We start from the raw sequence: 23,022 nt of genomic DNA, 5'->3' as shown, positions 1-23,022 counted from the left end.
GGCGAAATAACAGCACGGTTAGAACGCTTCTCAACCAAACTATCTACTTCTAAACCAGAAACACCTGCAGATTATGCAGCACCTGCAAACTCCAATCAGTCTTTGAGTTTGCTGCACATGATTATGCACACATCCAGCAAAAACAACACAATGTCAAGCTTATCAAACACACTCCTTATACTCCAGGAGACCTTGTATTGTTAAATGACCCCAACACAAGAAGAGAGAAGATTGCTCCTCACTGGATATGTCTCTTTGAAATACAGTAGTGCCTTAGATCTGAGGATGACACTCCTGGGGTGATACACAGGATCCATTATCTGCTGAACCAGTCTGATAAGTCTTAAAGTGTCCATTCTAATCACTGGAGGCCTAACCTCTTCCCTGTACCCCCTGAAAGGTGTGACACAACTGCATGTGACTTACCTCAGCAACCTCAACTCCCATGCTTGACTGCTTTGTCAGGTGCTCTACCCTTCACACCTTCACACATCACAGTCTACAAGTATCAGGACCCTTGAGGTAGCTGCTGACAGCCAATCTCCTTCAGTGTCTTCACAGACTTGCCCACCTCAAGTTAATACACCTTTGCCCCAAGCTTTAGCTGCTGACCCCCAATGAGCCTCTGTTAGTCAGTCAGTCACCTGCCTTCCCCCTGCTGCTATGGGTCACAGTTCAGGCTCTTCAGAGCATCCAGGCCGAAGTCAAGTGAAGGTGCCCAGTTACTTGGTGGACTATGTTCTGACGTACACACACAGACCAAAGGACTTTGATTTTTCACTACTGACACTGTAGTGCAGTTGCTTTCATCTTGGACGTGTCTTATGTCAGAGGGGAAAGAAATGTAAGATTTGAATTTGGGCTGATGGACTCAATAGTTTTATAGTTTTAAAGGTTTTCCACTTTCATGCTGAAAGGTTTCATTCTGGCAGTATAAAAGTCTAAAACATTTTAGCAAAATTAGTATTTTTATTTTTTATTTTATTTTTTTTTTTGTTTATTATCATGTATATCCATTCTGCCTTATGATTAGTTTGGGAGGTTACATGAAGTAAGGAGTACAAGGAAGTTGCATTGCTGTGGAAAAAAACAACAACAATACTGTGAGGCTCATTCAAAATGCTGCTAGATAATTATTTGTCTCCATCTTGCTTTCTTTTCAACTCAGGAGTGAGCCAACCACCTTCTATCATACCCCACACTTACATTTGCATTCATTTTTATAGATAACAGTATGTCACACAATGTAAGAAACAACAAAAGTCTATTTGACTTTACTTAACAACTTGATATGGTCTCTTTGTGATGACTTGTGTTTGCATGATGGTAGTTTGTGTACCTTAGGTATATTAGCCTCATAGCTCCAGTGCAAAACCAAAGAAGCAAACTTCAGATACCTAACATTTTTGGCTTCATTACATTTGGGTTAAGGAGAAAATTGTGTAAACTTGTTTTTATGTCAAACTATCACTTTAGGCCACTAGCTATAACTACATTGTTATGGGAACTTTAACTGTATTGTATTATTCTGACACTGTGAGATCACTGTGGCCAACGATATCAGTGGCCAACCTTCAGATCAAAAGACCTTTCGATCAAGTGCACCAAGTTTTTTATAGTACTAATACTGACAATACAACCTTGTGTATCAGCCAATATGGCCTTTGATATGATATTTGTTCTTTAAAAATGTAGCTTTAAAATGATATATTTTTAACTGATGCGCTTCACTTACGACAAAGCATGTAAAATTAGGCTCAAACTACTCACTTTATGACCCCTCAGGAAGAAATACACAGCTAAAATCACATCACACAATATGAGTGTTCATCATTTCAGGCAAGATTTGTTACAAGATCAGATCAGGTTTTTCTTTTCCTGCCGACATCTGATTCAGTATTTGCTGACATTGGCTCAGTAGCAATACCCATTGATACTGGATATGCTGTCACTACCAAATGTTAAAGTAAAATAGCAGTGACATCATGACAGCTGTGAAAAGTTATGCCACACCAACAGTATCATGAAAAATCTGTTAGTGCTTGTATTTCCTCCATGTCATCTAAGCAGCATGTCTGGAGGACTGTGTATTTGTATATGTAGGGGTGAGTTTGAGAGAAGCATGAAATTTTTATCTATGAAAAGAATTTGTCATCACTGTGCAGAGTTAAAATGATTATAGGGCATGACCACTCAGTCTGAATGTGTGACTCTGCTCTGCATTTATCTCCATTCATTAGCAGTCGACCTCAGCCAAAGAGGCCAAACCAGTCATATACGTTACTCAGCACATCAACAGGGATTATGCAACATGCACGGCCTGAAGAAACCACCCTTATAACATCTAAACTCCATACTCCAATATTCTCTCTTCTCAGAATGGGATACTAGAATGTGACTGACAAAATTTTCAAAATCATTGGTGCACATGTCACTCATTGTTTTTGAGAATGCCTAAAGGTTAATGAACTGAATTCAAATGTTCTTATAGAAAACTATATGAACAAGAGGACTTTTACAGATGATAGCAGGGGAAACCTGAGCAGCCTTCTTCTGTGAAAAACTGGACACTTAAAAACACAACCACAACTTCTCTTCATGACCAGCAGGTGGTGACAGAGACAAATTTAGAGATGTGATCAAGGAACCACAGTTTCACTGCACTGCAATCCATCCAAGCACACAGCACACACAGGAACTGAAAGAATCACACTGCCCACCTGTGCATATAAAACTAGGGCTTCCGCCATAAATGAGCTCATCGTTGTCAGGCAATATGAAGGGACACCTCTGCTGGACCTCCAGGCAGTACTGCCTGCAAGGGATCCTGTTGCTGCAGTGCATCTGCGTGGTCTGGAAGTACTGGGAACACAGCCAGTGTTTGTAGACAGTCTATGACAGATAGAGAGAGAGAGAGAGAGAGAGAGAGAGAGTGAGAGAGAGAGAGAGAGTGAGAGAGAGAGAGGAATCGGGGTTAGCAAGGACCCATTGCAATTGGTTACATCATGGTACTGTGGTAACGGTCATAACCTAATCCCTCCCACCCTTGTATCTTGGCAACCCTGGCACATCCTCTGCAGCCTGTAGCACATACACTTATTTTCCACTTCTCCAACATACAGTACTCCCCTTCCTACTGTTTTACATAAGACCTTTCATGTGCAATACCTCGTACATTATGCCCACATATTCGACTCAAAAAAGGGTTGTTTGGAGCAATCACATAAAGGAACCAGAGTTTAAAGAATCTTCACATAACATGAAGGTTATATACCAAGGAAAGGCTTTATCCTAGAACTGTAAATTCAAGTCAAGAACCATCTATAGCCAAGTGGCACTGACTGCCTGTGCCAAACGACATTGCCCAGTTCAGTTACAAATCTACAATTGTGAATTTTGTCATCATTCTACTGCCAAGTGACCTGTACCGTACCTGAGTACCCATGCAGAATGTGGTGTTAATGAAGCCAGATGACTGCCATTTTAAAAAGATGCCAACTAGCCAGAATTGCTGTGTGTCACACGCACATTAAACCAATTCCCGAGTCCGACCTTGAAGCTCCTCCATTGTTGCTACTTTTGTCTGTGTTTACGTTTAACATGTGAGAAATCATGTAACCCCAGAAGCTAAAGAGAAGACCTACATTCAAGCAGGCACTGGTAATTGTCTGGGGATTGTTCTGCTTTGTATATGTAACCATACCAAGCTGTACTACAGTCCCCAGCAAAAAACACCTTTTTCAGTTGTACGTCTGTTTCAGCACTGAAAATAAGTGCTGACCATCATGTTTTTGCAATGTTAAAGCCCTGCTCAACAATGTGTTAGGTCAGATCAGTTTAGACTGATCCCCACTACAGTAGACTTCATGTTCTGAAATATCCTTTGTCAAAACCTGTGTAGAGTTCACAAAAGGAAATGCATGATGTTACTCCAGGCAGCCTGTGAATCATCAAACCTTGGAGAACAAAGTGGTGGAGACGTCTCTTTTTACACAGGCAGGCGTTGAAGGTTATGCTGTTGGAGTTAAAGTCCTGAGACGGCTCACTGCTGCGAAAGGCCGCTGTGATGGAAACAGCCAATGCTCGACAAGGGTCATCTGATGTTAAACAGTGTCTCTCATGTAGACAAATGTACCATTGTTAAAGGATGTAACAATCAAACGATGGCGTTTGTAAACAAGCAGTGAACTGTTCAGCCCTGAACACCGTGGTCGTTATGTGCACTGATGGATGCATGATGGTCCTTGATGTAGCCACTCAGACAAAAGAAATACAAATATGATACTAAAAGCATTTGCTTTGACAGTTTCCTTTCAGCACAATCTGATATGCTGGTCAGCATTAAAAGGCTTGATGAATGAGCACTAATGCACTAATGGCACTTTGTAGCCGAAAGCCTGAGCATGTCTGGCAGGTTCTTCCAGTGGCCATCATTCACAGCTAAGCTAGCACATTACATCATCTCGCCATGCCTCATGCATCATAACCACTAATGGAGCTGATTCATTCCTCTTTTACCTCTCTCATCTTCATTCAGCACGTCACAGAAGAGAGATAGGCAGATAGGTGTACAGGCAGACGGTGGGAGGGGGAGCTTAGAGTATACAATAAACAAACGTTGTTGGTCTCTGTGGTTCTGACTCATAGCAGTTATCAGTAGTGGTCATGCGATAAGCTTGTTGCTACAATATGTTTCTGTCAGCAGAGAAACAGAGGCATATCCCCGGCTCTTTCCCAAACAGCAACTTCTGTAATTATGAGCGCAATGAATCACTGCCTTCGCCTTAAGCACAGAGTCTCGCCTGGCTGCACATCACACGGTTGTACATCATGTCACGTCTCCGGTGAGATGAAATATTTATGTGGCGTCACTCGTGTGGACTCTCTAAAAAACACATTTCCTTCTCGCTCTTGCCTTCATTCTCCTGTAAGCGCTTATTAGATTGTCAGGGAGCAAACCTCTCAGCAGGCGTTTGCTAATGTCTGTTCACATAATGGATCCCTCTTGAGATGCGGGTGAAGCAGACATTAGCGGAGGATGACAGATCACACAGAGGGGCAGAAACAAAGCCTCCACTCCAGGTCGTTCCAGGTTGGCCTGATTGACATTCAAGGCAAACAGATTTTCAGAAGTGAAATGTTTCAGAAGTGTCACAGTTATCTGAGGACATCACAATGTGCTCACATCAGCAGTGTAGATGTGTAGACAGAGAAAATGCTGGCCTAGGCTAATATTTATCAAATCAGTTTTTCTGAGCTCTGAAAGCGTAATCAACATGACTTATGATTAAACAATCAGCCGCCTTAAAACGAGCAAACACACAGCAACTGAAACCTGTCGTAGCAGCAAGGTCAGCACTGTCTTTGGGTATTAATTCTCAAGTGCCTTTGTCTGGCTTTTGGCCAAGCGTTTGTGAAGAAATATTAAAGGGGCCATATCATGGAAAAAAAAAAACTTTCCTCTGTTTCTTTGAAATAAAATTTAGATGTGGTGCATCTACAGCCATTGTATTTCTCTAAGTTATGATGACAGTAAATATTTTCATATTGCCCAGTTCTGTACACTCATATGAAAGGTTTTATTGATTTTATTGAACATGTCCTCTACAAGGAAAAAAACATGAGATTGTATTTCAATAAGTTTTGGAGCATTTCTTCATTATATAATTCACTACATTATGTAATTTTACGCAGTGTAAATGAGATGCTTTTTGTTTGTTGTTTTGCTTTTGTTTGTCTTTTTGAACAGGATGGTATCAATCAAAAATGGACCTCAGGAAAAAAACTAAAGAAATGGACATTGTAGCATATGGGCCCATTGAATTCTGAGCTACTACACGTGCTAATATAATGTACAGCTAGAAATGAAGGAACAGGAGCTGTATGCTTCAAAATGCCCAAAGACAGTGAGCACAAGCACACATGCACACAAATCCACACTCCACACGAGGCAAGCCCCAGAGAGTGTGAGGGTGGCTGTGAAGGCATGCTGTTGGCATTTGGAGTTGGCACATGATGACATTAATCCTGAGCTCATTTGCTGTAGCATAGTGTGGGCAAGCCTGCTTGCATCAAGAGAGAGAGGGAGAGAGAAAGAGCGAGAGAGAGAAAGGCTAATTCCACCAGATCAGCTGAGACTGGGTGGGGAGTGCAGACACATGGATCCATCAGACCGTGAATGTCACATCCTTCATCAAGACTTTTAATCTGTGCCATCATCGCTGATATTTCCCATCAACACGGCCTGCGGCAGGTCTGCTTCCTGTTCCTAGCTCTATCCTGCAGACGAATCTACAGCTGTGCGCTGCTGCACTCTGCAAAAACTGTCACAACCTTCACTCATGACTCAAACACTCAAACACGTGCTGACAACCCAGACAGAGTGACTGACTGACTCACTCACTCACTCACACACACACACACACAGGTTTGTATTAATTCATTCTCAGGCCATAGAGGCCTATATATTTCCTGTGTGTATTATATAGAGTGGCCCAAAAAATCTACATCTCCTACCACAAGTGCTATGTCCTTAAGGCCGTTAGCATTGTGGATGACCCCTCTCAAGGACTCTTCACCCTGCTGCCATCTGGCACAAGGTACCGGAGTATCCGTTCCACCACCACCAGACTCAACAGCTTCATCCCCAAGGCAGTCACATTATGTAACGCACTGATGCCTCCCAACATACACGTGTACTGATCTAGACCCTTTCCAACATTCATGATAAACTGATCACACACCCCTTAACCTCACTGCATACCTGTACTTGAAATTGTATTTTAATCTGCTATGAGACCTCCAGTGTTTGCACTATTCCCTTCATCACTCACATGCTGCTTGATGCCAATCCATTGTATATACTGTTTATTGTTCTGCATAGTTATTGTCTGATGTATTTACTGTATTTTCTAAACTCATTTCCCACTGTCATGTATCTGCACTCTATGTAGTCCTGTGTGATGTGCTCCAGTTGTGTTTTGCACCATGTGGCCTGAAGAAGAACATTTTCCAATGTATACAAGTTATATTGAGGAATGACAATAAAGACCACTTGAAAAGGATTTCGACACCTAACCACTGGAAAACCTTAATGAAGTTCTTTAGGTGAAATAGCCTGGAAAACAATTCCACACAGAGAACCCTGAGAGTGCTGTAAGAAAAGACGTAGAAACATCAAAGTCTATAGAGGTTTTTCTTACAATGCTGTCTGTGAACCTGGGTTCATTGATGGGTTCATGAACTAAGAAGTGTACAAAGGCATTTTGGATGCAAACCTGGAGAGGCCTGCAAAGAAATTGCTTAAACAATAATGATCTGAAACATATCGACTTCTTTTTGAAAGAATACTTTACCAAAAATAAAATTACAGATTGAGATGGTCTGTTTACAATAAATGTCACTAGTTTTGACATTTTGCTTCCCAATACAATGAACTTTAAGGGCCCATAGCCTACATTTTTCTTATTTTTCGTATTTTATATTTTCATTGAAGTCCACACATTTATATCCTGATTCATTTTTACATTTTCTTAAGAAAAAGAGAAACGCCTTTCTTTACTCTTAATTAAATAGGCTGTTTTCATCAATGTGCATTTAAAAGTGCAGTGTGTAAGATTTAGTGCCACTGGGCTGAAACACTGCATATACAACACCATGGTACAAAGGCTACCTGATTTACTGGGCTTCCTACAATGACGGGACATTTTCCTTTATGTTGGAATGCACTTGTACTTAACCCTCACATAAACACAGTATGAAATTACACTCTTAATATAAAAATGCCTAATGTCAAAGGATATGCAGTACGTATGTATGACTCAAGACTGCACTCCACATACTATTATATTTGCTCTTAACAGACTCTCATGTGTGCGTGTGTGTGGTATTTACTGCAGCCTGACCGCAGTACGACCTCCTCGATGCGTTCTCTGCTCGTGCGTACTGCTCCATTTGCTCCATTAGAGAGGTGATGGGGGGTGTCTTCTCTAAAGTGGCAGATGAGTATAAATGCATTATCAGTGCTAAACACACAGTGTGAGTGATCGGGGAGACTGGCTGTGTGTGCACAGAGCCCCAGCTGCACTTTGATGAAGGCCAGTGCTTTAACTCAGCTATTCAGGCCTGTTTCTATCAGCTGGACATCCCTCTCAGTCTGCTGATGCCTCCAGAGCGTTTGGCTTTCCACGAGGAAAAACAACACAGCATAAAAACCCAAACCGGCAAGTATGCTAGGCTACAACACACTGCAACAAAAGGCTTGAATAATGTTGATGGACCATTAATGTCTTGCCTTTGATGATTCGTAGCACCAAAGTAGATGTTTGCTTTAACGTTCCATATTATTTCATGTTAGCTTTCATAGTAATGAAAGACCACTGACAACTATGTTTTTCAGCTTTGAAAATGGGTGGAAAATTAAAAGAACTTAAGGCTTAAGGCAAAGGCAGATAGCAACTGTTGCTAAGCAAAAGACCCAGACTTCAGGATTAATTGATTGGAATATACCTTGCACACAGTGAGTTGTAACTTTACAATCTTCCACCACAACTATATTTTTAAGTTATACCAAATTCAGAGAACAGTGGACCTGACAACCCTGACAGCAGGTGTGCTTGCTGTGCAACTCTCCACAGCCTCATTAATAAATAATGAAAGCCTGTAATTTTACATAAGCACTTCTTCGGTAGGTGCACATGCTCTGTCCTGATCATAGCATGTTTGTTTGACATGAAGAACTGCCATATAATGTGAATCTCACATAAAGATGGAAAGTAAATACTGATAATAGAAATGATAAGATATCCAAGTTGTTTTTGACCCAGGTGAAGGCCTCCCCTCTCATTCCCCTTCGAGCCTTTCTCGCACATTTGGAAATGATGCAGGGAGCATAATATTTTGGATGGGCCTTAATATAATAACAATACATAGAAAATCGATCAAGTTTAATTATTTAAAAAATTCAGCTAAATAACTAAATATTACTCCATTTGACTGGGTAAGCCTGTCATCAATCGGGCCTACACGTGGCTACATGGCTGTTTTCAGGCATGTCTCTTACTCTGTTTGTTTTGGTCCACTGAGGCTGTAAATACCTGTGTTGTGGGCAGGCTGACCAGTAGGTGGAGCTAGTGTGAAGCCAGGCTGGAGGAGTTTCACACCAGTCAGCAGTAACTCATTCATTCTGACAATGTCAGTGCTGCTGTTGTCCTTTCTACTGCAGGGCACACAAACTCTCCCATACAAACTCCAACCAGAACAGGTGTCAACCAGAGCCTCCTCCATCAGTGCTGCAGCCCCACGGCCCTGCTAATCTATCGATTGGGCTACTTTAGACATCAAATTTAGCCCTGTCGCAGTCCCACAGTACTTCATGAGCCAGATACGCATCAGTGACGCTTTTCTTATTGTACTAAAAAAGCTTCTTGCCAGTGCTGAACCCTGGAGGTAAATCTGGCCAGGAAAACAAGTGAAAAATTCAAGGACACTTCTCAAAGAATTACTCAGATGTTTTTTCAACTTAATATCCTTCTGCTGCATCTGTAGCATGTAGTCAATTACCACAGACAATAATTTCCTATGAACTTGGGACGGAACCAAAAATCTATTGACTCAAAACACACTGAAGCACCTGCTTCTTTCATGAGTTCTGAGCTAACTCAGTTAAGTTTTTTGCTCTGCCACCAAGTACGGGAGCATACATCGAAATTATTCTTTGTGGTAAATTGAACACTACAGATGCAGCAGACAGAGTGGAGCTGAAAAACACCAGCGTATTCCTTTAAAGAAAGCTTTGTCACTTTTTGCTCCCAGTTTGAGGCAGGCTGAGGCTGGTGTGATGGTGTGAGCTCATTAGTATGAGGAGCTGAGGGACTGCAGTAGAAGGCTGAGGGGCAGTGGGAGTGAGGCTGAGAGTTAGACTGATTGTGGCCTACTTCCTTAGCCCCACAGCTGCCTGCCCACAGTCCAGCAGGCCTGTCCAGACCCGCCTGCCAGCACTAAAACTGCTCCTGGCCCAGCTCCACATATGATGAATGACCACACTGCTTCTTGCACAAAGCAGTAATGAAATGGGGGGGTCATGCACATGCACTCTTCTTTTGTAAGCCAGCTTTTCCCAGCATCATTCAGTCTCTGTCTTCCTTTCATTTCTCCTTTTTTTCTTTTTGTTTGTTTGTTTCTTTCTTTCTGGCACTTTTTAGTTCTTTTTGTTTTGTTATTTTTTCTCTCCTTTTGTGTTCTCTTTCTGGCTTTCTACCTTTCCTTCATTCTTTCTTTCCTTACTCTTTTTTCTTTCTGTCTTTCTTTCGTCCTTCGCATCCATCCTTCATGCTTTTCTTCTTTATTCCTTTGTTCTGTTTTTTCTTTCTTCTTTCCCTTTCCAAAGTTCTTCTTTCTTTTCCTTTCCTCTTTCGTTGTGCGCTTCCTTCCCTCCCTCCTTCCTACTATCCTCCTTTTCTTTAATTTTCTTTTTCTTTCTTTCTTTCTTTCTTTCTTTCTTTCTTTCTTTCTTTCTTTCTTCCTTTCCTTCCTTCCCTATGTCCTTCTTTCTTTCTTCCCTTCCCTCAACCCTTACGTCTTTCACTGTCATTTGTTTTTTGTTTGTCTGTTTGCATTTCTTTCTTTCTTTCTTTCTTTCTTTCTTTCTTTCTTTCTTTCTTTCTTTCTTTCTTTCTTTCTTTGTCTTTCTTTTTTCTTCCTCTATCTCCTGATCACTCTTCCTTTCATCCTGCGCTTTTATCTGTGTTTAACTTGCTGTTGTTGGGCATTAGCTAAGCTCTCCTGGAAGATTGCATTATTCCATTATGAGGGGGCTAATAACATCGTAATTGAGGGAAGGCCTTTCTGCAGCCACAGTATTGGTTTTTAAAAGCCTCCACTGGCTTGTCAGTGCCCAGTGTTTTATCTTTTGTCTGTTTCTCTGAAGGCCTCAGTGGGAAACAGCAGCCTAAACCTCAAGTCAAACTTTGGAACGCCCCTCTCATCTCTTACTCATTCATTTCTGCTTCTTTCTGTGACAGTGAGAGGTCCTCCATTCGGAACCATTACAGAGGCTCAAAACAGGGGCCTGGCCTCGTACGAAAGACAAGAGAGGCAAAGGGCCGATGTGAGTGGTTTTCTTTGTCATATGAAACTGCATAGGCATCTGTGTAATATCAGTCCAGTCTCACAGAAGAGAGGATCGGGCCAGAGTCTGAGTCACTGCTGCTGAGAGCTGCAGTGAGTCAAGCCTCGTGAGGATATGAGGGCTGAGGGGTCATGGCTGGGGGGTTACACACATGTGGGCTAGAGCATCCCCTGGGCATCCACCGCAGTGGGAGGGCATTAATACACACCCAGGGTCACAGGTCATGCCGCAAATTTCAGCCCTGCAGACGGCCGCACACACACATAGCCACAGTCGATTAAATCAGTAAGAGACAGGAGGAGACATGAAGCAGAGAAACTGCAAAGATTATCCCTATTTTTTACATTGGTCTCATTTAAAGGCATGTAGACAGACAAAACAACTCCAAGGTAAATATGAATAGCATGCTTTGGGTATGAAATAAAACAAATACACTGCAGTCATAATGTTATAATAATGAAATAACAAACATTAACATTGCAGAAATATATCTATGCATTTAAAGCACAATTCTTTGCACATCCCCAAGAGACTTATCCACAAGATCAGGCCAAACATACTAAACTGTTGCATGGAAAACTGCAATTTATGAAAGCTCAGTGCAAACAGGCTGAGCTTAGCGCACCAGTGATCCCCTGTAACGCCACAAATTACCATAACCAGCCTGAATAGCAGAAATAAACAAAGCCCAGCTCGACTGGAGGCGTTACTGCACCAAAGAACACAAGCTAATTAGAATCTAGCTCAAGCAGCCAGCTCACAGTACATTCTGCAGTGATAAACACTGAATATCTACAGCAATACAGTACACTAGTAATACACACATTAGAGGCTGTAACTGAAAACGATGAGATATTTAAGCAGCCTATACCAGTCTGTGAGCATAAGACACATTCAAGTTGTTATAGAAAAACAACCAATGTTTGCCTTTTTCATTTTTCTTTGACATGAATGGACAGTTTATGCTCAACTTATTTATACATACTTTTTTCTGCTAAAATGTAACTAAATAAACTGGCAAATCCCATGTACATGTACATAACACACACACACACACACAGACACACACACACACACACACACACACATATACATATACATATGGGTATAGGTCACAGGTCACATATATATATATGTGACCTGTCCAGGGTGTATCCTGCCTTCCGCCTGAAGACTGCTGGGATAGGCTCCAGCATCCCCCCGCGACCCTGACGGAGAAGCGGCTTAGAAAATGGATGGATATATATATATATGTTGCATAAAGTTGTAGTTAAACCCCTGCCCCTGATAGTAACAGTACAGAAGGAGCAGCGACAACTGTGAACACACCGTCTAGTAAAACTCATTTACCAACAGCTTTACGGTTAGGATTAGGTTTAAGATTAGGTCACAATACATTTTTCTAAGCACATCATGCATAATGCCAATGCTGTATTGGACTTAAAGTATAAAAACATTGAACAAAGAAAACCATATAATTCACAGTTTTCAAAAACAATTTTAACATGTAGGACTTGTTATATTGTGTCTGTTAAAACTTGCCAAACTTCAGAAAAATAATGTTAAAGACATAGTGAGCATATATAAAGCATCTATAGTGCACTATCAAAAAAGTGTAACTCTAACATTAACCTCCCAACTGGACAGAATAGCTCTTAGCTGTCTGCTTAGTCACATTAATGATGTAGCTAGAGCTACAATACCCAAGCACGTTGATTTACAGTGGGTTGCAGTGATTTCTTGCTGAACTGCAGGTACCTGTGTGCTAAGCAACGGAAATTTCAAACTAAACATAGCTGTTGTACACACAGGTGTTAGCTAGGTAACCTTGTTTCTCATCAGATCTAGATAACAGTGTTCTGAACAAAGCAGAGGTGGTGTAGAAAGAGAAAGAGAGAGAGAGAGAGAGAGAGAGAGAGAGAGAGAGAGAGAGAGAGAGAGAGAGAGAGAGAGAGACAGAGAGAGAGAGGAAGGACAAAAATAGGACAACAGTGAGTGAGTGGGTAGCAGCAGTAAGAAGGAACAGGAGCAGTTGTACCTGATGGCGGAGAGAGAGAGAGAGAGAGAGAGAGAGAGAGAGAGAGAGAGAGAGAGAGAGAGACAGAGAGAGAGAGAGAGAGAGAGAGAGACAGAGAGAGAGAGAGAGAGAGAGAGAGAGAGAGAGACAGAGAGAGTGAGAGAGAGAGAGAGAGAGAGACAGAGAGAGAGAGAGAGAGAGAGACAGAGAGAGAGAGAGAGAGAGAGAGACAGAGAGAGTGAGAGAGAGAGAGAGAGAGAGAGAGAGAGAGAGAGAGAAAGAGAGAGAGAGAGAGAGAAAGAGAGAGAGAGAGAGAGACAGAGAGAGAGAGATAGACAGAGAGAGTGAGAGAGAGAGAGAGAGAGAAAGAGAGAGAGAGAGAGAGAGAAAGAGAGAGAGAGAAAGCAAGTTGTTTGACCCCTGTTTGCTTCCTAAAGCCTGTCTTTTAATAAAACCTTTTAATGTGGACCGCTCGTGCCATGCAAATACCATTACCAACAAGCAGAACTTTATTACACACCGCACAGCTTATTAAATATTAAAACACAGCTCAGACCAAATCAAATGCAGCCAGAGCACACCGAGGCAAACCTTCAGTCACGCCAAGGCCTCACAGCAACATAACGTTTCATAGAACAATTAAAGGAATCGTTTATTCATTAAAATTGGTGTTTATTTATTACACCACAATTAATATTACGGCACATGGTGTGCAGGGATGTTCTGGTAAGGCATTTGATTCTAATCATCCTCAAAAAATATGCAGTAAACACAATTTTGATGTGAATAAAAAACACATTTTTATACTAGCCTTCTAGTAATTCTCTCCAATCCCACATCATATGTTTTGTCAACAATAACAAAAGCATGTTCTACTTTTCTGTGAATTATTTCGCTTTGAAAACAGCAGAAAAAAAACATGACAAAATTTCAATTCATACCACAATTGTGTTTGTAACTAGAAGGGGAGATATTTCATTATGACTTGCACTGGATGAAAAGGGCCTGCTGTGTGCATAGTCTTAATTCCAAGACAGAACCATCTTTCATATTCTTGCCACATTTTGAATTTCTTGACATCAAAATATACTGAACAAAAGGTGCAGATCTGAATCTGTCAAGTCAGAGTGCAAATTGAAAGCAAACGTAACTGACAGTTTGCAAAATTCCAAGTCCCACCCCCTTAGTTACTGTTGCTATGTCCATCATCTGAGGCTACCTGCTGACAGACTAACAAGTTCAGCAGAAGCATTGAGCAATATACAGTTTTTAACGTTATCATGATAAATTACACCACAGTATGACACTATATGCTTTTCTGAGTGTATCATACATATATAGACATCATTTATGAGTCAGTACTTATAAACACTTCCTAGCTGCATGTTTGATTACAAAGAGAGCTGGTTAATTGAATTCAGGTTGGCACAGTGTGTGAATTATTAAATATAAATCATTAAATACATTTTCTAAACACGGCACTACTGTTCCAATTTATCAGACATCACAAAAATATATATATTGTGACATTATTGCAACAATATATATTTAATGTATTGTGATATTAAACTTGAAAAAATCATCCACCTCTATTCAGCAGTAAGGAAATGTTGTAAAGCACAGCATGCAGAGTACTACATTTGAAAACTATTCCCGATTAAACTGGCTTTATAAGATGTTTATCACAAACATGAGCTTGAGAACTGACACAATACGAACGTAGACCATGTTTACATTAATTAAACCAGGGAACACTTGTAGCCACTGCATGCAGGTTATCATGTTGTTAAGGAGATAATCTGAGCGATGGAAGCTGCATTTTCAGATGAGCCCATGCTATAGGTAGCACTGAAGCTATTTGGTATGGAGTTATAAGCTAAGGAGGACTCGCTGTATATGAATGCTTTAACATTCATCATTACACGAAATGTGTAATTGCAAAAGCAAGCACTGAAAGGTCCTGTAATTTTTCAAGCTAACAGTCAATGACTAAATTAAGAAAAGCTTAGCCCGCTAACTTATCTGTACATTGTTCTGTAATGTAATTTATTGTTAGACATGATACTGAAATGAGTGTTAATAAATAGAGTTACCTAGATATAGTTTGGCTTATCATAGAGAATCATTCATTTCATTCTCACTACAGTTTTGTCCCCTCAACAACAGTGCAAACTCACTGCCACACCAAACCTGTTCAGTGTCCCCTTTTCCACTTCACTTTGTTTTAGCACACTGTTTTATCCTCCCACTCGAGCAGGAGCCAGTCTAGATTTATTCCCTCTGCATCTCTGCTACTGTCTACAGGTTGTGTGTTTGCATTAGCTGCTCTACTTACGTTGATATTAGGCCTGTGTTTTTGCTTTTACACTGCAGAGTGTGTGGAGAGGCAGAGGAGGCCGCACTGATAGTTTTGTCTGCTCTGTCCAAACAGGCTGGTGTCACCGCTGCCCAAACCCACTCAATAAGGCTATAATATGTCAAGATTACAGTCAGCCCCTTGGCTTGCCTTACAATGGGAATCAATATCTGGACTGGCTTTAGAATGACAAGATAAGAGAAAAACACTGAAGATTAGGCCCCAAGCAGAAAGAGCCCTGCCCGCCTGCTCAGAAATACAAGACCAGGGCAAAACAAGAGAGAGAGAATGAATATATCTTTTAGGGGCTGGGAATAGAAGCCCCACTAGAAGAGTCCCACAGCATTTTTATCGCAAAATGTAAATCGCGATTCTATTGTGATTTTGAAAGATTTGCGATATATTAAATACTACTAAGTACTAAGATGACATTGTGATAAATACATTGCCATTCATTTCCTCTGACTGCAGATTTTACCTCCAAAAAAATAAACCTTCTTTTTTATCTAGTGAGACATTTTATTTTGAAGTGAACAAAGCAACAGCCACATAATCAATAAATTTATTATTCTCTATATCTAACTGATGCCTATTTATCATGTGGCTCAAAACAGACTTTATCCTCACATACCACAGATGTGTCTATCCAGAACGTAAAATGATAGATTAGACATTATAGATGGAGAGATTAAACATTAGGAGCCTTCTCAGAGACGCAAAATATAAAGTAGCAATTTTTCATATTCCTCCCTGGACGAAGAACCAAATGTTGCTCTCATGTGTGTGAGGTGATGATGTCATTCACTCCACTGTTGAAATGTTCCTAACAGTGACCCCACTGACAACAACTTTGGTCTTAGCATCGTCTTGTGAACTAACAAATCAGGCATTTTGGTATCCTATTAGTCTAACACTGTGCTCAATACACCTTTAGATATTAAAACATTACCAGTGATAATAAATGATAAAGAATCAAACTTGTGCTTCTGTATATTGATGCAATTTTAAACCCAAAAATATTTATATACTAGGGATGTAAACTATCATATTATACTGTATTATTGTATCAGGATTGGCACTTTAGCTTGTGGCTAGTGTGTTAGCTTGGTGCTAACCTAGAGCATTGGAACAAGACAAAAGCGCAGCATTTTGGCAATACTAATATCATTGTTCTCAAGTCTCACGCAAAAAATCCAATCAAAAATGAATTCGCCCTGTCTACAAACGAGTCACAGCCACTGGTCACAGCGCTTCTGTGCTCAGAGAAGTTACCCAGTTACCACACCCTATTCAGCCAATCCATCGGTTGCATATTATAAAGTACTCTCGTTGAGCCAATCAGAATATAGATCGCTCTGTCGTTTGGCAGATCTAGTCAAAGAGGGTGGAGTTTCAGCCAGAGTGTCAGGCGCGAAGACCTGTCCGATTCGATTCTGACTAACACACGTCGGTGAACAACTGAAGGAGAACGGCACCACTGGAGCCTGACGAAGTTTTAAATGTTCGTTTAGTCAGAGACCTTTTGGGGTATTTATAGGGTCTTTCTGGGTATTATAGGGTAGAATAACTTTGGTTTAGTCACCGTAGAGCTGTCATGAACATGGATACGTTTATTTAGAATGTCAGGGAAGAAACAGAAGAGCCATATTTCCTTCTGGGAAAAGGCTCAGAAACCAAAAGCAAATTTATGTTTTTGTTTTGTTTGTTTTTGTTCTTGCTTGTACTTGTACCCGTTTGTACTTTTAATTATAGGTCATAAAATAAACCGTGAAATTTGATCAAATCAAACTTGTTCTCTTTTAAGTTGAACACACTTGGAGGGTCAATGGGCTGTTGGGTCGATGGATGACCCCCCCCCATAAAAAAATCTCACTCCCACCAAACTTAAAAACTTGAGAGCCCTGCTAATATATAAACGTAAGGCACATTTTCAGCCACCTCTTTTTGTACTGTTTGGGAAAATGTACTGAATCAAGACACCAGTGTATTGCATTGAATCAAATAATGAATCTTGTCAATTGTTACCCCCACATCTGTTAATATGTTGTTCAATTTTCCTCCCATCCCTGCCTGCAGTGTCTTACTCCATAGTATGTTTCTTCCATTTCTACTGGTGTGCGTGGAAATGTGGTCATTGTGAGTGTGTTATTTGAGCAGATATTTGATGTCCTCTCTCTCTGTAACCACAGTGATCTCACACAAATCTGCAGGGCCCGCCAGTTACATCCTGTCATGGAGCAGTGCCTCTATTTGCTCTCATACAGTTTTACATCCATACCAAATATACTCTGGCCTTCTTTCTCTCAATCTCTCCCTCACCCCCTCAGTCTGCACACATAAAACCGACCAGCATCCGCACAATGTTGCCATTAAATATTAAACTCCATATAAACTGCAGCACGTAGAAGCCCTGAACCAAGAAGCACACACACATCACGCGCACAAAAATGAATTATCAAGCTACCAGATTAGTTATCTGCGAGAGATTTTGTGGAGCTGTGTTTGGGCATTTTGGTCAGGCATGTTTTCATGGTGAACTCTAGGAATGGCACCAGAGGGTCTGGGATTTCCCCCTGATATCATAAAAAAGGATCATATATGAAAATCGATGAGTTTGCGGCTTGTGGCTGTACATAGTCTAGTAGGAGGTATTATATTTCTCCTGAACTTGAAATAATAAAAAAAACTGCAGTCTCAGAAATAAAGGCTCCTAAATGATTCTTAGAATCTTTACATTATTGCACACTTACACAGCTCTAACAAAATTGAAAGGTTTAGGCAACCACAAAGTGTTTTTTCAATGGCATCTCTCCATCCATCCAAAGAACCCTTTTTGGTGGAGGGCTGCATCTATCATGAGTTTGTATTGCTTTTTTTTCCTTTTTGAAAGTAACAAAGACAGTAACATTTTTTATTTGCTCTTCATCCAAAATGTACACTTTGTGGGATAAATGAAAGCAGGGATATAAAGCACGTAGGCGTGTGGAAAGCACTCACAGCTATGCACGCACTTTAGATGAAGCATTCAAGAGCAATGATATATTTTCACCACTTTGAACCGAATATCCTACTAACATGGTTCTCATAGCCTAGAAAAATATCAGATGGCTCCAAGCACATTTCCACTGACAATGCTTGTAATCACAGATTGTGTCTAAACACACCCTATATACAACTTCAATTCCAATGAAGTTGGGACGTTGTGTAAAACATAAATAAAAACAGAATATGATGATTTACAAATCCTTTTCAATCTATATTCAATTGAATGCACTACAAAGACAAGATATTTAATGTTCAAATGGATAAACTTCTTTGTTTTTTGCAAATATTCACTCATTTTGAATTTAATGCCTGCAATACATTCCAAAGAAGTTGGGACAGGGGCAACAAAAGACTGGGAAAGTTGAGGAATGCTCAAAAAACACCTGTTTAGAACATTCCACAGGTGAACAGGTTAACTGGAAACAGGTGAGTGTCATGATTGGGTATAAAGGGAGCATCCCTGAAAGGCTCAGTTGTTCACAAGCAAGGACGGGGCGAGGTTCACCACTTTGTGAACAACTGCGTGAGCAAATAGTCCAACAGTTTAAGAACAACATTTCTCAACGTGCAATTGCAAGGAATTTAGGTATTTCATCATCTACAGTCCATAATATCATCAAAAGATTCAGAGAATCTCTGCAAGTAAGCGGCAAGGCAGAAAACCAACATTGAATGCCCGAGACCTTCAATCCCTCAGGCGGCGCTGCATTAAAAACCCACATCATTCTGTAACGGATATTACCACATGGGCTCAGGAACACTTCAGAAAACCATTGTAAGTGAACACAGTTCGTCGCTCCATCTACAAGTGCAAGTTAAAACTCTGCCATGCAAAGCGAAAGCCAGATGTCAACAACACCCAGAAACGCCGCCAGCTTCTCTGGGCCCGAGCTCATCTGAGATGGACTGACGCAAAGTGGAAAAGTGTCCTGTGGTCTGACGAGTCCACATTTCAAATTGTTATTGGAAATCATGGACGTTGTGTCCTCCAGGCCAAAGAGGAAAAGGACTGTCCGGATTGTTATCAGTGCAAAGTTCAAAAGCCAGCGTCTCTGATGGTGTGGGGGTGTGTTAGTGCCCATGGCATGGGTAACTTGCACATCTGTGAAGGCTCCATTAATGCTGAAAGGTACATACAGGTTTTGGAGCAACATATGCTGCCATCCAAACAACGTCTTTTTCAGGGACGTCCTGCTTATTTCAGCAAGACAATGCCAAGCCACATTCTGCAAGTGTTACAACAGTGTGGCTTTGTATGTAAAAGAGTGCAGGTACTAGACTGGCCTGCCTGCAGTCCAGACCTGTCTCCCATTGAAAATGTGTGGAGCATTATGAAGCACAAATTACGACAACAGAGACCCCGAACTGTTGAGCAACTGAAGTTGTACATCAAGCAAGAATGGGAAAGAATTCCACCTACAAAGCTTCAACAAGTAGTGTCCTCAGTTCCCAAAGGCTCATTGAGTGTTGTTAAAGGGAAAGGTGATGTAACACAGTGGTAAACATGGCCCTGTCCCAACTTATTGGAACGTGTTGCAGGCATCAAATTCAAAATGAGTGAATATTTGCAAAAAACAATAAAGTTTATCCGTTTGAACATTAAATATCTTGTCTTTGTAGTGTATTCAATTGAATATAGGTTGAGGATATAGATTTGCAAATCATCGTATTCTTTTTTTATTTATGTTTTACATAACGTCCCAACTTCATTGGAATTGGGACTATAAGAATACAGCTTTTTTGTCAGTTTGCTCAGCACGCAGCAATCATCTAACAGGCTCACAGTCTCCTCCAGTAATATTCAGAGAGACGCTTCAAGAAAAACAGCAAAATACGCAGTAATGAATATGTAACATCCTTCAACCGTCAGTCAGTTTCCAGCTACCTATTATTTATTTGGAGTTTTGTCCAGAGTTTTGCCCAGACCGGCTTATTGGGAAGTAGGAGCATCAGTGTTCTCTCTCAAAAGCTAGCACTTTTTCCACATTGAAAACTTCTTTATGACATTAACAATGTGACTGCTACACCTTTCACACGGCAGCTAAAGACATCGCATTCATTATGAAACCGCTAAGCACATCTACATACTGTAAATTCTCACCGATCACAACAAAGTTCTACTAGTATTACACATAGTTAATCTTGTGCCATTCATTTTGCATACTGCAATTTCCCCCTGGGATCAATAAAGGAATCTGAATCTGAATGAATTTTGTTGTGTGAATGATGAAGACTGTGTTAAAAGCATGTGCGTATGTTTACTTTAAACAGAGTGTTTAGCTATTTTTTTGGTCTAATAACAGCCATAAATTACATAATTCATGAAATTTAGTATGTAGTGTCCACATGCTTCAAAGAGTGGGTTTAATGTGATGTGTGATGGAGGAAGGAGCGAGGAAAGGGAAATAGAAAACCCGAGGAGGAGTTTGAGTGGAGTGATTATAAAACAATTTGAGCAAGGAGCGGAAATGTCTTCCACTCCACTCACATACTCTGATCCCAATACTAGCCGATAATTAGTTGAGTACTCTTTATTAACTACTTAAAAGTCCAGGGCCTGCAGATGAGCGCAAAGATTTATTACATATGTCTATTACTTAAAAATAGCTCTGTCAGTTTGCTCTGCAGTCCCTGTAGTTACTGAATAGTAACCTTTCATATGTAATAATACCTATATTTTCTGGGGTCAAGACAACTAAAATAAAACTTAACTAACTTAATGGTAACTGTCCAGATTTTCTTAACTGCTAATCATTGTCCTGATATTGTTATTCAGGGATTTTGATTGTAATTTCGTAATTAAATTATAAATGCCAAAGGATAAAATTGCAATTTTCCACTTCTGGCTGCTGTAGTTAATGAGCATTTTTTGGAAGAAAACATTATTATGCTTTATGCAATCTATGTTCTACTTCATATATTGTTGTTTTTTCAAGGTGACATTCATGCATACATCAGTTGACCTCTAATGGCAGGTAACACATTTAATGTGATGTATATGTTATAAGTCATGCCTGTAAACTACACTCTTTAAAGAGCTGTGGTATAGATAGTAGTGTACTATAGTTTTACAGTTGTTCTTGTTCCTGAGAAACAAATTTTGGAGCTGTTTCAACTATAATGACAGAGCACAGTGGACTGTACATTTTTTCTAAGAATAACACATGAAAGAGAATGTGCTTAAAGAAATGTAAGATTAGCCTGACATAACATGTTGAATAATGTTTGCCTGCCATGATTGCACATAGGAAAAGCTGAGGCAAAAAATCAGTTGGGTTTATTAGATTCAGGGATGCAGAGGCATAATTAACTTTATTGCCAGCCCCTTTCTTTCTCTCTCTCTCTCTCTCTCTCTCTCTCTCTCTCTTTCTCTCTCTCTCTCTCTCTCTCTCTCTCTCTCTCTCTCTCTCTGCAGTCTATGCTGCAGCATGTGGATGACAAAGGATCTCAGAGACAAAGACTTCACCAGCACCTCTGGAGCAAGGTTATAATGAAAACGTAAAATAAATGTGTGTAGACAAACACACACACACACACACACACACACACACACACACACACACACACACACACACACACACACACAGATCACAGCATGTTAATATCTCTGCACCTTATTCCACTACCTCATGTCCAGCATGAGTGGTGTGTCGGTGCTGCACTGTCCTGTCTGTGTTCCGTGTCTAATGTCTGTTTAATTTATCGTATTTATTGTTTCTAGTTAAATTTTTTGTTCGCACACGATGTCTGCACGTTCGCACTTTGTACTTTTTATTCCTTGTTGCACCGTGATGTTCCTGCAGGAACGTAATTTCACTCCACTGTGTAATTGTACATAGATGAAATGACAATAAAAGCCTCTTGACTTGACTTCACACACACACACACACACACACACACACACACACACACACACACACACACACACACACACACACACACACACACACACACACACAGTACAGCACAGCACAGAGAAACAGACAGTAGGTTGGATGCTCCTGTGCTAGGTGTCATTTGTATTTAATTTGTATTGCAGAAAATTCAGTGCTGAGATGTCACTTTACGTGCAATTACATGTACGGCACAACAAGTTGTATGCAGCTTTGTTGATTTTGAAGTATTTCAAAATATAGTAACACATACTCTACAGGGAATACACTTAAATTTGATATTTTTCTGTATTTTTCTGCATACCTGCACAACTTCTATTAACATAGTGGAATTAAATTTATAATTTAAATTTATAATTTAATTACAAAATTAGGTTAACATAGTGGTTAACATAGTGGAAAAAATAAAACTTAAAATATACAATATAACTTCTGCACAGGCCATGATCATGATATTTTTCATATTTTATTTTTCCCCAATATGTTTCATTCAGTAAAATACAAAGTGTATATTAAAATGTGTTCTCTGTAGAAGTTGTGTAACTTATTTTCCCTTAGAAAATAAGCAAAAACATAATTTGAC

General features: G+C 40.2%; 1 protein-coding gene across 1 annotated transcript in view; it reads right to left on the bottom strand.

Annotated features, from left to right (window-relative positions):
* Positions 1-23,022, bottom strand: part of LOC108431486 (transmembrane protein FAM155A) — a 139,127-nt gene that overhangs the window by 6,407 nt on the left and 109,698 nt on the right. The window contains exon 2 of the mRNA XM_017704684.2: positions 2,721-2,892. Within this exon, the coding sequence (XP_017560173.1) occupies positions 2,721-2,892 (172 nt within the window). The remainder of the gene's footprint in view (positions 1-2,720; positions 2,893-23,022) is intronic.

Source organism: Pygocentrus nattereri, chromosome 6 (assembly GCF_015220715.1).
Source record: "Pygocentrus nattereri isolate fPygNat1 chromosome 6, fPygNat1.pri, whole genome shotgun sequence".
In the NCBI taxonomy this organism is placed as follows: domain Eukaryota; kingdom Metazoa; phylum Chordata; class Actinopteri; order Characiformes; family Serrasalmidae; genus Pygocentrus; species Pygocentrus nattereri.
This window is presented reverse-complemented; position numbering and strand designations above follow the sequence as displayed.